The sequence below is a fragment of the Bos taurus genome, chromosome X (assembly GCF_002263795.3).
Source record: "Bos taurus isolate L1 Dominette 01449 registration number 42190680 breed Hereford chromosome X, ARS-UCD2.0, whole genome shotgun sequence".
In the NCBI taxonomy this organism is placed as follows: Eukaryota; Metazoa; Chordata; class Mammalia; order Artiodactyla; family Bovidae; genus Bos; species Bos taurus.
In genome coordinates this window covers 15954561-15970728 of record NC_037357.1, presented here as the reverse complement: position 1 = coordinate 15970728, position 16168 = coordinate 15954561, and the positions used below count along the sequence as shown (strand labels likewise).

General features: G+C 38.5%; 1 protein-coding gene across 1 annotated transcript in view; it reads right to left on the bottom strand.

The window, feature by feature from the left end:
- The window catches only part of STK26 (serine/threonine kinase 26), a 66276-nt gene that overhangs the window by 8360 nt on the left and 41748 nt on the right, over nt 1–16168 (bottom strand). Inside the window, 2 exon segments of the mRNA NM_001163786.1 lie at nt 3670–3726; nt 13742–13972. Coding sequence (NP_001157258.1) covers nt 3670–3726; nt 13742–13972 — 288 coding nt within the window.

The window sequence follows — 16168 nt, the reverse complement described above, 5'->3', positions numbered from 1 at the left end:
ATACTTCGGTCTCACTATTTAATATTAACTATGCTCTGGATATATAGTATACTTCAGGGATGTTTATAGTTCAGTAGGTGCCTTTCCTAGGTAACAGTATCTATTTACTTTCAAATGTATCAACTTCCACCCCAAAGTATCTATTTAAACACCAGTGATTAAAGTCATCTAAAAGGTGAAAATGGTATATTATTTTATTGATTGCTGGTAATGAAATTCTGAGGTACTACCAAGCAACTTAAAGATAAATGTCAAGTAATACTACTTAAGACTAGTACTTTAGTATCATTGATTATAAAATGTTGACAGGGCCAGAGGAGGTATATTCTCAGTCACTCAGAAAATTGGGCAAGGTCCATATAAAAGGTGTTTTTTTATAGCTATCATTCTGAAGGATTTCTAAAAGTGGTCTGAATAATACAGCATTTTAAAAATATACTTTAGTAAAAACCAACAGAAAAGTGGTCCTAAAGACACATTAGCTTATCTGGTATACTCAGGTCCAGTTTAAAATTCAACGCAATCTCACTTAACTGGGTACTGGAGGAGGATGGGAAGGGCACTTCCGTGGCAGGGAAATGGGAGTGGGGTGGTGGCAGAGTTGGGTTTTTCTTGTTCATGTCAGACAGAAAACTATCCCAAACCTTGTGGTTAAAATGTTTCCTTAGGCATGATGATAATGATCAGAAAAGGAGAAAAAAAGGAGCTGGAAAGAGAAGGAAAGTAAATAGATGGAATAGAGGTTGCTTTTTAAAAATTTCCAATGCAATCTTGGGAGAGATGATGCCAAGATCCTGGTCCACTGTCCTTGGAGCGCACAATGGAGCTTCTCTCCAAAGACTGAAGATTTTACCATGTCTCTAATAGCTAACACGTCTACCCCAGGGCAGGGTGCTGGCTTTGTATGATTTGCCTTTGTTGTCAACTGAGGATATTCAAGAGAGGGACATTTGCAGGCTTGGGGGTGTTCTCCCACACTGTTTTGACTTCCAGCCAGTCCCTAATGCAGCATGTTTTGCTATGCTTTCTCTTATGGTTAGCATATTATTTCCAACTTTTTCCCCTGGTGCTCATGTTTTATCATCTTAACCTTATTATATGTGTTTTTGTTGTAAGCCACTGCAATTTTTATTGGAAACAAGTGAGGTATAATCAATTCAATAAAATAATGTACAGTATGCTCAAAGTCTGTTCACACACAACTGATTTTTTTTGTAAGAATGGGAGGAAATCTTGAGGTATATAGTTGTTGTTTTCAGTTGCTAAGGTGTGTCTTATTCTTTGCAACCCCATGGACTGCAGCCCGCCAGACTCCTCTGTCCATGGGATTCTCCAGGGAAGAATATTGGAGTAGGTTGCCATTTCATTCGCCAGGGGATCTTCCCAACCCAGGGACTGAACCCACATCTCTTGTATCTTCTACATTGGCAGGCTGGTTCTTTACCAGCTGAGCCTTTGGGGAAGGTCCATATACTATATAGTGTTGAACTTAATTACTGGTCATAATCATATTACAATAGTCAGGCACCAGTTTAACGGGATGAACACTTTTGCCCAGCATTCCTTTTAATTTCTCTTGTCCCTGGTAGCAGTGCCCTCCTCTAACCCTGATCCTTTCTTAGATTCCTCCAAACGACAGCATTCTCCTAAATGAAGAATAGTATGTTCTCAGCATTTGTTCTCCCTACAAAGTCGAGTCAATGAGGTTTATAATTAAATCATAATAGTATTAAGTATTAAAGCTAGAAAAAGAAAACTAGAGAGATTACTCATCTAATTTCTTATTTGAACATCTGAGTCACAGGTTAAATAGTCTGCCCAATATTAGCCAGCTAGTCAATGGCAGAACTGGGGACAGGATCTAGGTGTCTTGATTTTTAGCCACCACACAGCTAAAAACAGTTTAAGTTCATTGAATTTATGCTAATTGTTATTTTTGGACTTAGGCAGAGCTCAGAATGAGATTAAGATCTCACAATCATTTCATTCAGAGGTTTCATAAAACTGCCCCAACTACTCTTGGGGGATACAGATTGTATTAGTTAGGGCTGGGGCACCGTCCAGTGCTTCCCGTTGCTATCAGAGATCCTGATGAAAGCAGTGCACTTTGTCTTGCCAATGCCTACAAAACAGGGAAGTGACATGGTAAACATTTTGGGGGGCCAGTTAAGGTAACTGTGATAAATTTGGAAAGGATTCTTAATATTTAAAAAGTAGGAGGAGGCTCCTAGAGCAATTGTGAGGCTTCTTGTGGAGCTAATGAATAAACTATTGTTTAATCAAACTACATGACAAGACAAATAGAGCTGAGATCATTTAATGGTGAGAATGAGACCTGACTCCATATGCATGAAGGACTATTAGCTAAAGAAATACCAGTTATGTTCTCTCACTAGACAGGAGCGAGAAAGAAAAAAAAAATGAAATGGAGCTTTAGGATGTAAGAATTAGATTAGAAACAAGGAAGGATGGCCTAACTCAGCAACTGATTAAACTGAGATGAATTCCTAGAAGATGAGGCTCTCCATCAAGTTTAATTACCATTTCTTTTGAATGGTTTAAATATGGTTCTGTCTAAAGGAAGGAAAAATCGCTTATGGTCATTTCTGTTCATAGGATTATTTGAAACTTTGGAGGTACTGGGAGTCAATATTAAAGCCTTTAAGAAATATTTGATCACTTTCAGTCAGAGAAATTCATCTCTACTTAAAAAAAATAAGAATTAAAACATTACTCGGTGATCTTAATCATCAAAACACTTTACTTTTAGAAACAGCAGACTCCAATTTCAAAGGCAGAGCATATTATATAAAAGTTGTGTAATATTAAAGATGGAAGACAACTTAGTGCAACTTCGTTTTATAGGACGTCAAGCCCAAGGAATTTATGTGTCTGGCTCACAGTCACAGACTTAGTTATAAACAGAGGCAGCCCTAGAAACTCAAACTCGCATAGGCCAGCCCAGTAGTCATTCTATCACACAAAGTTGTCTCTAGTCATTCACATTGCATTTTAAATACAATGTCATATTAATAACAATTTTAAAGGGGGAGGGACAACACTGATAGAATGACACCACTTGGGGGAAAACAACCAGTGTTTCTCAATAATATTCTGTGCACAACACATCTTCATTTATTAGAACTTTTCCCTCACACTGCAGGATTTTAGCAGCCTGGTCTGCTAAAATGGCTGTGGCATTTCCAAGTCATTGTGACAAAAATGCCATCACATTTCCACATCACCTACAGAAAGGCAGAGAGAACTCTGCAGAGAGCTGGGTCTGTAGGGCTTCTTGGTCAAAACCCAAGAACCACATTTAGAAACAGTTATCTGGATGAGATCTCTTCAAAAATCTAAGAACACTCAGTCTTCTCAGGGATAAGCATGTAAAGTAAAACATGAAACTGATGGCAACTCTCACACACTCATTCCTAATTTGGAGGGAATTTTATTAAGCTGTTTGCATTTCTTATATACTTTAAGAATGCCAGCAATGTGCAGAACCTGCAATACAGCTGAATATATGTTAAGAGTAGCAGTCCTGAAGGCAGAGTGAACATATTAACTAAAGCAACCACTTAGCTTGCCCAAAAGCCAATGCTTACTCCAATTAAAAGAAAAAGTGAAAGTATGGATGTGTGTGTGTAATAGTTTAAAAATACTTACAAGATCCAGTGCTGAACCGCCACCCAGGTATTCCATTATTATCCATAATTTTGAACCCTGTGAAAACCATGAAATAGCTTAATAATTATAAACTGGAGCCAAACAACATACTAGCATAAATGTTCAATCTGACATACTAATGTACTGGCTTTAAAATATAGGTTTAAAATTAGTTGTTTGGAACTCAATATATATTTCCATAGAATATTACAAATGAGAGTCAAGTCCTAAGTCTTGACTCTCCCTGAAACCTACTGAATGTATGATATAGCTAAATATTATAGATGACACATTATTGTTGCTTATTGTCAAACTATTAGCAACTTTAATAAAAGTTAGGGAAAAACCATAGCTTTAAATTATTATTTTGAATGATGATACTGAAAGGAAATGAATGAGGAAGTAAATGGAGACGTTAGAAATTTTGAACGGGGCTTCTGAGTACTTCCCATGTGATCTGAGAGTCTGAGGACACTGGGTACTCTACCTTATTTTAGTTTTTGTTTTAATCTATTTTACAACTTTTATCAGCCATGATTAATGGGCATTTTTTTGTACAAATGTAGAAACTAGTAACAACACTATAGCCCCTTCTCCCCCAAGGTAAATGGATAAGAGAAAGGAAATGTGTAGCTTGAAGAGCATGATGATTAATCCAGGTAAAATTAACTTCACTGTCAGTTGTACAATAGGAAATGGAGCTCCATAGAGGGAACACACATTTGAATTACAAAACAGGTGTGTGTACACACACTATTCAGCTGTATCAGACAAAATTTGGAAATCATTAAATTTTCTTTCAGCTACAGTTTGAAATACTGGAGACATCTCTCTCTCTCTCTCCATAACACTTCATGAGTGGTATTCTCTGAATTTTTTTAGGACCACAGAACTGACTGGAAGCAGAATGGTTGGTTTTATTATACTGGCAAATAGCCAAGCTGTGAATGGATTGTATTCCAAAAGTCCACTTTTTTAAAGAAAGATGTTTGGGATTTGGAAAGCAAGCATTTTGCCATAAAAATAATGCATAGGTTCCTGGAGAAGTCCCCTCCAAAAGACAATTTAACACAAAGGTATCCATAGTATACCTGAAAGAACACCAGAGAAACTGTTTATACCATAACAATGTTTCTAGGGGAAAAGTGGATTCAGTGTCTTGCTTCATGTTGGGATTCCGGGAACACATTTCTCACCTTTACAGTCCCAGCTGCAAGATAAAGATTCTCAAGCTATTGCTGGTAGTTCTGAAACTCTAAAATCCTTGGGAAATAGGAGTTCCATTCAAAATTTCCAAGTGTCTCTGTGAGGCTAGGGCTTTATGATGGCAGAGAATGGACTCCAGAAAAATGATGATGGGTGTTTAGGGGACATTGTAGTGGGGGGAACAGTCTGTGGCCGAGAGTTAGGGACTGGGGAGGGAAGGTTCAGTTAAATTAAGATGTTGACACTATGTAGGATGTCTAAGAGAGAGAGGAACAATGCCCTCCACCCATCTTGACACCCGCTCTCTCCTGTCACAACAAGCTCGCTTGAGCTTAGGAGAGAGAATAGCATCTATAGTAGGAACGAGACAAAATGAATCCCCATAACAGTGAGAGGGCAGAAGAGTTCCAGGAGGGGTTCATGCAACTTGTTTTAAGTATAGAAATTAGACACTCAGAACATGATACCTGTGAACTGTTCCTCACAATGCCATATAGCCGGAGAAGCTTGTCTTTTGCCACTGTTTGTTTCTAATAAGTACTACATTCTACCTCATGAATTCAGAATGCTTCCCATGCACGTGACATTTCAGAGAAAAACGGAAAGATCTTACAAAACATGTTTATCTGTTTTGCAGTTCTGTGTGAATGAGAGCACCTGTTTTCCAAGTTAAAAACAATGTGTGGCTTTTTTTTTTTTTTGGTACCAATTGAAAACAGAGACTTACCAACTGTCTGTTCGTCACTAAAAAGTATTCATAGAAAGCTTAAAAATGTCATTAACCTTATGACTAAGCAACTTCCAGGTCTGAAAATGCTTCCTCTTTGCAAGCGAGCTATTCAGTGGAACTAGGACTCTTTCGAAACAGGCAGGGAACCAGAGCTGTCTGATAGGTTTTCTGGGTGCTTCCTTCTGACCGTCACTTCTGCAGACAAGTGTTGCTGGAGGATGGTTATATGTCTGGACATTCAGATGACTGTGAGGCAGGCAGAGGAACTGAAGCAAAGTGCGACTGGGCACAGGCAGGAATGGCAAGCTGGTGGAGCTCCTGCCTACTCACGGATGCTTAATCCACACAGGCTCTTAACTCGTTCCTTGTCCACAGTGGGTCTTAATGAAAACACCAATCACAAACCAAACCTGACCAAAACTCCCAGATCCTGTGTTTGTATTCTTTTGGGGAACTACAACTATTACCTTTGATTTCTGGTAAAAGATGTTTGTGTTTGAGAATGCAAATATTTGGTTTATTCTTAAATAATTTAAAAACCTAAGATGATATCTACATAGTGGTTTACAAATCTAAAAGAGCCAAGTTGCTCTAAACCATAACCATATATCCGGCACATTTAAGCATAGAAGTCCCTGCAGGGAAAATGCCACTTTTCCAATTATAAAACGACCCACACGTTTTAGCAATGGGTTGGAAAGAGTAAGTGTAAAGTCCTGCATCAACATGGGTGGTAAGTTGCTGCTGCTGCTGCTGCTGCTGCTGCTAAGTCACTTCAGTCGTGTCCAACTCTGTGTGACCCCATAGACGGCAGCCACCAGGCTCCCCCATCCCTGGGATTCTCCAGGCAAGAACACTGGAGTGGGTTGCCATTTCCTTCTCCAATGCAGGAAAGTGAAAAGTGAAAGTGAAGTTGCTCAGCCGTGTCCGACTCTTAGCGACCCCATGGACTGCAGCCTACCAGGCTCCTCCATCCATGGGATTTTCCAGGCAAGAGTACTGGAGTGGGGTGCCATTGCCTTCTCCGGGGTGGTAAGTTAGGGGTCAGGAAATGGCTCTCTGTTCCAAAATGCAGAAAACCTAAAGAGTAAGTATTTCAGAGTTTTACTGTTTACCAGGGAGAAGTTGGAGTCTAGTTTTAACAAATCACTGGTGTCTGGAGTATCAACTCCATCAACCCCATGGGGCCTTTGAATGCCACTGTGTGCCACTAAAGCAGACATTTGGCCAAAGTGGGCAGAAACGCTACTGTGGACCTTGGGATTCATTTGTTCACAGAAAAACAAACATTTAAAAGAAAAGAACATGTAAAATACCCATGATATGTATTTTCAAGATAACAGATCATAGACCAAGTTCATATACATGAACATAGATCAAGTATATGTTGAATTAAGCAGGTCGGTCTATGAAGCAAATAGCCAAATATAACACTGACCACATAAACCAGCATATGCAAGTAAGACAAACAAGTCACCACTGGGCAAATGTTATATGATCCCACTGATCTGAGGAGTCTAGGGTAGGGAAACTAAAGACAGAAATTAGAATGCTGGTTACCAAGGACTATGGTGAGGGGAGAATGGGGAGTTATAGATTAATGGGTACAGAGTTTCGGTTGAGGAAGGTGAAAGCATTCTGGAGATGAATGGTAGAGATGGCCACACAGTCACTGGAGTGTATGAAATGACACAGAACTGTACATTTAAAAGGGTTAAAATGATAACTTTTGTGATGCATATTCCACTACAGTAAAAAAAAAAAAAAAAAAAAAAGAGACAGAATGTAAAATTTTACAGAACCGCAAGGAATAGTAGAGATCACCTTGCCAGAACTTTACTACCTGAGATTTTTTTTTCCAGTCAAGAATGCCTTGTCTATACCCCAGTCTCACATCTCAGTTCACTTCAGTTCAGTTGCTCAGTCATGTCCGACTCTTTGCAACCCCATGGACTGCAGCACACCAGGCTTCCCTGTACATCACCAACTCTTAGAGCCCACTAAAACTCATGTCCTTTGAGTCAGTGATGCCATCCAACCATCTCATCTTCTGCTGTCCCCTTCTCCTCCCGCCTTCTATCTTTCCCAGCATCGGGGTCTTTCCCAATGAGTCAGTTCTTTGCATCAGGTGGCCAAAGTACTGGAGTTTCAGCTTCAGCATCAGTCCTTCCAATAAATAATCAGGACTAATTCCCTTTAGGATAGACTGGTGGGATCTCCTTGCAGTCCAAGGGACTCTCAAGAGTCTTCTCCAACACCACAGTTCAAAAGCATCAATTCTTTGATGCTCAGCTTTCTTTCTACTCCAACTCTCACATCCATACGTGATAGTGGACAAACCAAAGCTTTGACTAGATGGACCTTTGTTGGAAAAGTAATGTCTCTGCTTTTTAAAATGCTGTCTAGGTTGATCATAACTTTTCTTCCAAGGAGCAAGCATCTTCTAATTTCATGGCTGCAATCACCATCTGCAGTGATTTTGGAGCCCAAAAAATAAAGTCTGTCACTGTTTCCACTGTTTCCTCATCTATTTGCCATGAAGTGATGGGACCGGATGCCATGATCTTAAGTTTTCTGCATGCTGAGTTTTAAGCCAACTTTTTCACTCTCCTCTTTCACTTTCATTAAGAGGCTTTTTAGTTCCTCTTCACTTTCTGCCATAAGTGTGGTGTCATCTGCATATCTGAGGTTATTGATATTTCTCCCAGCAATCTTGATTTCAGCTTGTGCTTCCTCCAGCCCAGCATTTCTCATGATGTACTCTGCATATAAGTTAAATAAGCAGGGTGACAATATACAGCCTTGACATACTCCTTTTCCAATCTGGCACCAGTCTGTTGTTCCATGTCCAGTTCTAAGTGTTGCTTCTGCATACAGATTTCTCAGGAAGCAGGTCAGGTGGTCTGGTATTCCCATCTCTTTCAGAATTTTCCACAGTTTATTGTGATCCACATAGTCAAAGGCTTTGGCATAGTTAATAAAGCAGAAGTAGATGTTTTTCTGGAACTCTCTCACTTCTTTGATGATCCAACAGATGTTGGCAATTTGATCTCTGGTTCCTCTGCCTTTTCTAAATCCAGCTTGAACATCTGGAAGTTCATGGTTCACATACTGTTGAAGCCTGGCTTAGAGAATTTTGAGTATTACTTCACTAGCGTGTGAGATGGGAATGGCAAATCACTTCAGTATTCTTGCCTTGAGAACCCCATGAACAGTATGAAATGGCGAAAACACAGGACAATGAAAGATGAACTCCCCAGGTCAGTAGGTGCCCAATATGCTACTGGAGATCAGTGGAGAAATAACTCCAGAAAGAATGAAGAGACGGAGCCAAAGCAAAAACAATGCCGAGTTGTAGATGTGACTGGTGATGGAAGTAAAGTCCAATGCTGTAAAGAGCAATATTGCATAGGAACCTGCAATGTTAGGTCCATGAATCAAGGTAAATTGGAAGTGGTCAAACAGGAGATGGTAAGAGTGAATGTCAACATTTTAGGAATCAGTGAACTAAAATGGACTGGAATGGGTGAATTTAACTCAGATGACTATTACATCTACTACTGTGGGCAAGAATCCCTTAGAAGAAATGGAGTAGCCATCATAGTCAACAAAAAGAGTCCGGAATGAAGCACTTGGATGCAATCTCAAAAAGGACAGAATGATCTCTGTTCATTTCCAAGGCAAACCATTCACTATCACAGTAATCCAAGTCTATGCCCCGACCAGTAACGCTGAAGAAGTTGGACGGTTCTCTGAAGACCTACAAAACCTTCTAGAACTAACACCCAAAAAAGATGTCCTTTTCATTATAGGGGACTGGAATGCAAATGTAGCAAGTCAAGAAATACCTGGAGTAACAGGAAATTTGGCCTTGGAGTACAGAATGTAGCAGGGCAAAGGCTAATAGAGTTTTACCAAGAGAACGCACTGATCATAGCAAACACCCTCTTCCAACAACACAAGAGAGGACTCTACACATGGACATCACCAGATGGTCAATACCGAAATCAGATTGATTATATTCTGATATCCCAACCCCTATCAAAATCATATTCAAGACCCATTTTAAATGCTACTCCCCAGTCTGGGGGTTAGTGTACTTGATAAACCTACTCACAGATAAGTGGGAGATATGAGGGAAGTTAGATCCACCTATCTGGAGCTAAGGAGAGAAGCTGAAACCAGAGACAGGAATTTAAAAACTGTCAGAATAAAGTAGATGAGAAAGATGAGGGTGAACATGCAGAGTGAGAGGAAGACACAGAGGAGGTACCCAATTAATAAATATCTGCTGCATTGAGTCTAATATGAGGCTTCTTATAGGTGTATTATAGGAAATTTAAAGTGATTCTGATTTTGAGTGGAAAAAAAAAAAAAAAAACACTGAAAAAGGAGGAAATATTTCCCTCTCAATTTCCTTCAAGTTGCACAAGAAAACTAAATTTTTTTATTTAAAGAAAATTCCAGAAATATTCCAGAAACATTCACCATACATTGGGAATAAGCACACACAAAAGTCTCAGGAAAAATAATGAGAAAGCTGTGTACATATCCTGTTCTGGAATATTTTACTTCAATCACTCAATTCTTTTTTAAAAAATAAATATCAGGAGTTGTGGTATATGGAGGGGGGCATATATCCTCAACATAAACAGAAATCTAAAAGCAATTTTCAGCAGCACATAAAGGCATGATTCAAATTCTATTCAATGCCTGAGTGACCTTCATTTTAAGATTTACATCGAACTAGAAAAATATTTAAAGATTATAAAAGATTCTTCCAATATTATGAGATCAGAAGGGAAGGGTTTGCTTATTTTAGCACTCTTCATAAAGACTAACTTTGTCTGTCAAGAAAATCTGCACTGAACTAAAATTAAAGGAAAATACTGTGGTCATACTGATGTGTTTATCTGGTTTTTACTCTTGTTTTTAAAAACAAAGTTATACAGTGAGCTCAGTCAAAATGAATACCCAGTACATTTTTGCAAGTCTCAAGAAAAGCACTACAACTATATACAGAGAGCATATAATTTTCTCTCAAATGTAATAACTTTTCCTCCAGCTTACAGTGAGGTCCTGGTTATATCCTGTATTAGGACAACCTGAGAAGAACTCAGTATCCTATTTTACTCAATTAGCTTGACTCACAAAATCCCCCATGTTATCTGAAATCCAAGGATGGGCCACAATAAGAACAGAAGTCAATTGATGATGCAGTTCTCTGATGGTACTTAGAGGATGCAGCCTTGAGTTACACTGACTGCACCAAGCCAAACCCTGTTATATTTGATGTGATTTTAGTTTAAAAAAGCAAGCCTGAAAAGTCACACTACGTCTTAATATAAATGGAAAATAAACAAGGGGTTGATTTAAGAAAGTAATTTAAATAAACAGTATTAAAGAGTTATAAAATTATAATTCTTTTTCTCTCTGTGTATATACGTATACCCATAATGAGACAATATGTGTGTATGTGTACAAATAATCTAGATACAAATAATCAATATCAGCCATCTGAATTTCTACAATTTTATCATGAAGTAACACGTTCTTCAAAGTAGTCTTTCTTATAATGTACTTTAATGATCGGTTAAAGAGATAAAAATAATGCAGTTTAATTCTTTAAGAAGACATCTTGGATAAGAGTTCTGTATCCTTTACTGGCCTAAAAATATTCTGCAATCAAGATTTGGAGAAAACAGACTATCAGTTATATTTGTTAAAAGATTAAGTATCTGGGGGATGACTGGTACGTGTATACTATGAGGGAAATTTTTTAAAATGTGAAATATTAGGAATAAATAGTGCAAACAGAGTTACAATTCATTTTCCATGGTAGTATTGAATACAAATAAAGGTTGTAAGCAACCAGTGGGGCTTCCCTGGTAGCTCAGCTTGTAATAAATCCGCCTGCAATGCAGGAGACCCTGGTTCGATTTCTGGGTTGGAAAGATCCCCTGGAGAAGGGCATGGCAACTCACTCCAGTATTCTTGCCTGGAAAATCCCATGGGCAGAGGAGTCTGATGTGCTATAATCAATCCATGAGGAAACAAAGAGTCAGACACGACTGAGTGACTAAGCACAGCACAGCAAAAGCAACCAGTAAAAGTCAATACCATATCAGTACACATTTTAAATAGGGCTTACTTAATATTTTGAGTCAGTTACCAAAAGTAGCTTATCTGGTACAGACGCCTAAAAATACCAAGTGTTCAGATTTGCTCCAGAGTGGATCTGAAATTATAAGGATTCAATCCAGAAAGAGTAAACCAGAATGAGCATGCGCATGCACACACACACACCACCATCACTACTACCACCACCAAATTTCCCGGGCTGCCTACAACCACGGGAATTAGAAGGGGGACCTAAAACTACTGAGACTGGAGGCCAATAGGATACTGAAAAAGGGAATCTGACCTGCTAAATAAGCTTTTTAGGAAAGAATATGAAAGCAAAATATACCACAAAGAATCAAGTAATTATGTATACAGTAAAACAGAGTAATGGCTAACACTCCAAAGTATATTGGATATGAGTTACTAGCAGTATTACTTCCTCCTGTGAGTCTTTCCTTCATACCATAATGGGAAAAAATGATAGAAGTGACCATTTGCTTATTTATGCAAATGGTACCTTGTACCTTGTATGCATTCAATCACAAAATCTACACCACTGTAGTGGAAAATGGGATTGTAAGCTCTTCAAAGGCAGGAGCTGTTCCCTTTTACATCTCCATAATCTAGTACAGTGTGACACACAGTGACTGGTTATTTAATGATTTATTCTACTACGCGTTAATTCCACAGTCACCTAATTCACATACTCTTAGACTACATTAGCCTCTGTTGGGAATTCCCTGGCGGTTCAGTGGTTAGGACTCTGCACTCCTACTGACAGGGGCTGGGGTGCAATCCTGTAAGCCACACAGCTTGGCCAAAAACAAAAAAAAATTAGGCTCTATGGGGAGGGAGGAAGGAGGAGGGTTCAGGATGGGGAACACGTGTATACCTGTGGCAGATTCGTGTTGATATATGGCAAAACCAATACAATGTTGTAAAGTCAAAAAATTAAAAAAAAAAGAAAAAAAAAGCCAGGGAAATTGATAATGAATATCTATATGAGTATTAACTAATACAGTTTATCCCAGGGTATATTTGATCAGCAGAATATAAAAGGATAAAAAGACAGCATTAACTTTTCTGCAGGCCAAGAGCCTAATAGGTTATAAACACACCCTTCTGGCCTAGAGATAGACAAGCAAATAAACAAAAAACCCTTCCCTCTTATAAGCCCTGAAAATCAAAGATCTAACTAATACTGCCTTCCTTTGAAAAATATCAAAATGGGGATATAGTTTTAAATTTTAAAATAATTTAAACTCTAATCTAAGCTAGATTTTTCTAATTATTTATTGTTTATATTTCAATAGATACAAATCTTGACTCTAACTCTGGAACCCAAGAACTCATCAAAGAGTTTTCTGTGATGCAGAAATACCTCCATCTGCTGGAACTTTAGGTGTCTGTTAATTCTATAATCCTGGAAACTAAAAATCCAACTTTTTTGGTGGTGGGGTTAGATATTATTCTATTTAATTATATTTCAACAAGTATTTATCATGTGCTTAAGATGTGCCATGCCCTGTGCTATGTGATGTGAAAACATAACAGGTTGAACTAAACTGCCTGACATTAAGAAGCTCATAGTCTACAGGGAGGATGTGTAAATAACCACCATAACTCAGTGGAACAAGTGACATACTTACAGTACATATGCCATCAATTCTGAGGTTGAGACAGACTGGGCCATTGAGAATAATGTGTGAAAGTCCAGGAAGAAAGCTCTTTCCTGACAAAGGTTATGTGTCAAGGCTCAGCTGCCTTTCTGCTCCCCCATCAACCCAAAAGTTCAGGTGTGGAAAAATGGTGCAGCTGAATACTGGATGCATTCAGGACACAGCTGCTAAATCTAAATCTATTTTGGCCCTACAAATGGAGCTGGATTCTGCCTGAAGGCCGAAGGCTGCCAAATCCTAATTTAAGACACTGCCTTTCAAAAAACAGAATTAAAAAAAGAAAGACTCATAATCAAAGTACCTCATGACCTAAATGATCCAGTGCACACATTACCTTTAAATATGATCCATAGTATTTCGTTACATATGAGCTGTCACACTGACTCAAAACCGTTATTTCTTGCTGAATGTCTTCAATTTCATCCTCGGCTTCCTCGAGGTCTATGATTTTAATAGCAACCACTTGCTGGCTACGGTTATCAATTCCTTTGAAAACTTCTCCAAAGGAGCCTTTTCCAATACGTTCTAATTTTGTGAAGAGCTCTTCTGGATCGGCTATATTATTCTGACGGGGCAGGGAGAAAAGAAAGGGAAGAACACAAACATTTAGTATCAAAGTTTTAAATGAAGGAAAATAAATCATGTAAGATAGTACCACATTTATCTAAAAGAAAGCATACAAATTCCCTTGACTCTCCACATGTGCTTTGTTAGAACAACTGTAACCCAAACGGGTAGTCCGTATTCTATTGGATCACCCACATTAAATGGGCTTAGCTGATCCTGCTATCAGAAACAATCTCATACAGCAAATGTTGTCTCTGGCGCATGCCAAAGGGCCAGACTCTTTTTAGAATAAAGCAGCTGACTATATACAATTTGCACATTAGTGCAATGGTAGTGATAGTGAGAGAATACCTAACCTACTGTAGGTAGGCGCGTCATTAAAATTCTTACATTCCACCAGCAAAATATTACCTTTAAACTCTCCGACTTGGACAACCCAATCACAGCACCTGTACTTGAAAACCACCATGTAAACAACACAGAACACAAAAGACCCAAGAATCTACAAGTCTTTTTTTTCCTCCTTCTTCATTTGGGATCCTATCTATATGTGTGGCTCAGCTGGTAAAGAATCTGCCTGCAACACAGGAGACCTGGGTTTAATTCCTGGTTCGGGAAGATCCCCTGGAGAAGGGAATGGCTACCTACTTCAGCGTTCTTGCCTGGAGCATCCCATGGACAGAGAAGCCTGGTGGGCTATGGTCCATGGGGTCATACAGAGTAGGCTATATGACCGAGCAACTAACACTTTCAACTTTCATCTGTATGTAATGCTCTCATCAATGGCTGAAAATAAAATTCCAGAATAAGTCAATATTTTTCTACAGCAAAATCTGAATTAAGCATAAGTCTTCAGGTTAACAAATATATTGGCAAGACTTAGATTTTATAACTTCACTGTCCTTCCCTGACTCAGAAATATCCGACATCTAATAGTGCACAATTTTTATTTCAAATTTGACTCCCACAGGATAACCCTTCAGTCAGTTCAGTTCAGTTCAGTCGCTCAGTCGTGTCCAACTCTTTGCGATCCCATGAATCGCAGCACGCCAGGCCTCCCTGTCCATCACCAACTCCTGGAGTTCACTCAGACTCACGTCCATCGAGTCTGTGATGCCATCCAACCATCTCATCCTCTGTCGTCCCCTTTTCCTCCTGCCCCCAATCCCTCCCAGCATCAGAGTCTTTTCCAATGGGTAACCCTTAACCTTACTTAAATTCATATTGCTGAATATATACTGCTGATCAAGTAGAAATAAGGATTTCCAAACCTTATTTCCAAACCAAAGGGCATGTTATTAATTAATTTTACTTTTTCATGGAAGGGCATTTTATTTTAAATATAATAGTAGTGTGTACATGTCAATCTAATTTATACTTAACTGCCTTATTAGTCTACATCTAAAACTTTACTTTGAATTCCTTCAAAATATAGAAGAATGTTATATAGTTCTAACTTGTCTATATTTAATTTGTTAATTGCACCTAGATTATTTGTTCATTTATTACAATTTAACCTGGTCATCAATTTCAGAAGGCAAATTATAGAGTTATTAGCATCATCCCCTAATATCTTTTTTATTAGACAAACAGATCATTAACATTATTTTCCTCTCAAGTTCATTGTACCATCATCACCAAATAGACCCAGTAAACTGCCCGCTTTTGAGTAACTGAAAAACTTATGACTGATTTTAAAGAATTTCACCAATTTTTCTCTTTTCGACCTGCCTAAAAGACAGTTTACACATGACCTGCTTAATTTACAAGCTTCCCCATTCTCCTTGATTGGACTTTTTCCATTTTTAAAAGACAACTTTCCATGTATGCCATAGTCTCTCTGGTATGGCAAGCTACTTGTTATCTCCACCCACCTCCAGTACGCACGTGGGACAAATACCTCTTCAGCTGCCCATACGGGCCTTAAAAAATAGTTTAGACTTCCGTAAATTGCAAGTGTTTCTTTAATGCCAACATTTTGTTATAATACCTTCTACAAAACTTGAGTACCATCATTATTGATTAACTTGGTGCTTAATTTCTTACCAAGACATTGTGATTACTATCACATAATAGCTAACCCACAAGTTACTTCTTCCTACTTTTGGTAATGGTTCTTTTCTTTCTAGTAGCTTGTGGCAAAAATACTCATCAAATAGCTCAGTGATAGGTTCATCACCTTACAGTTTCCTAA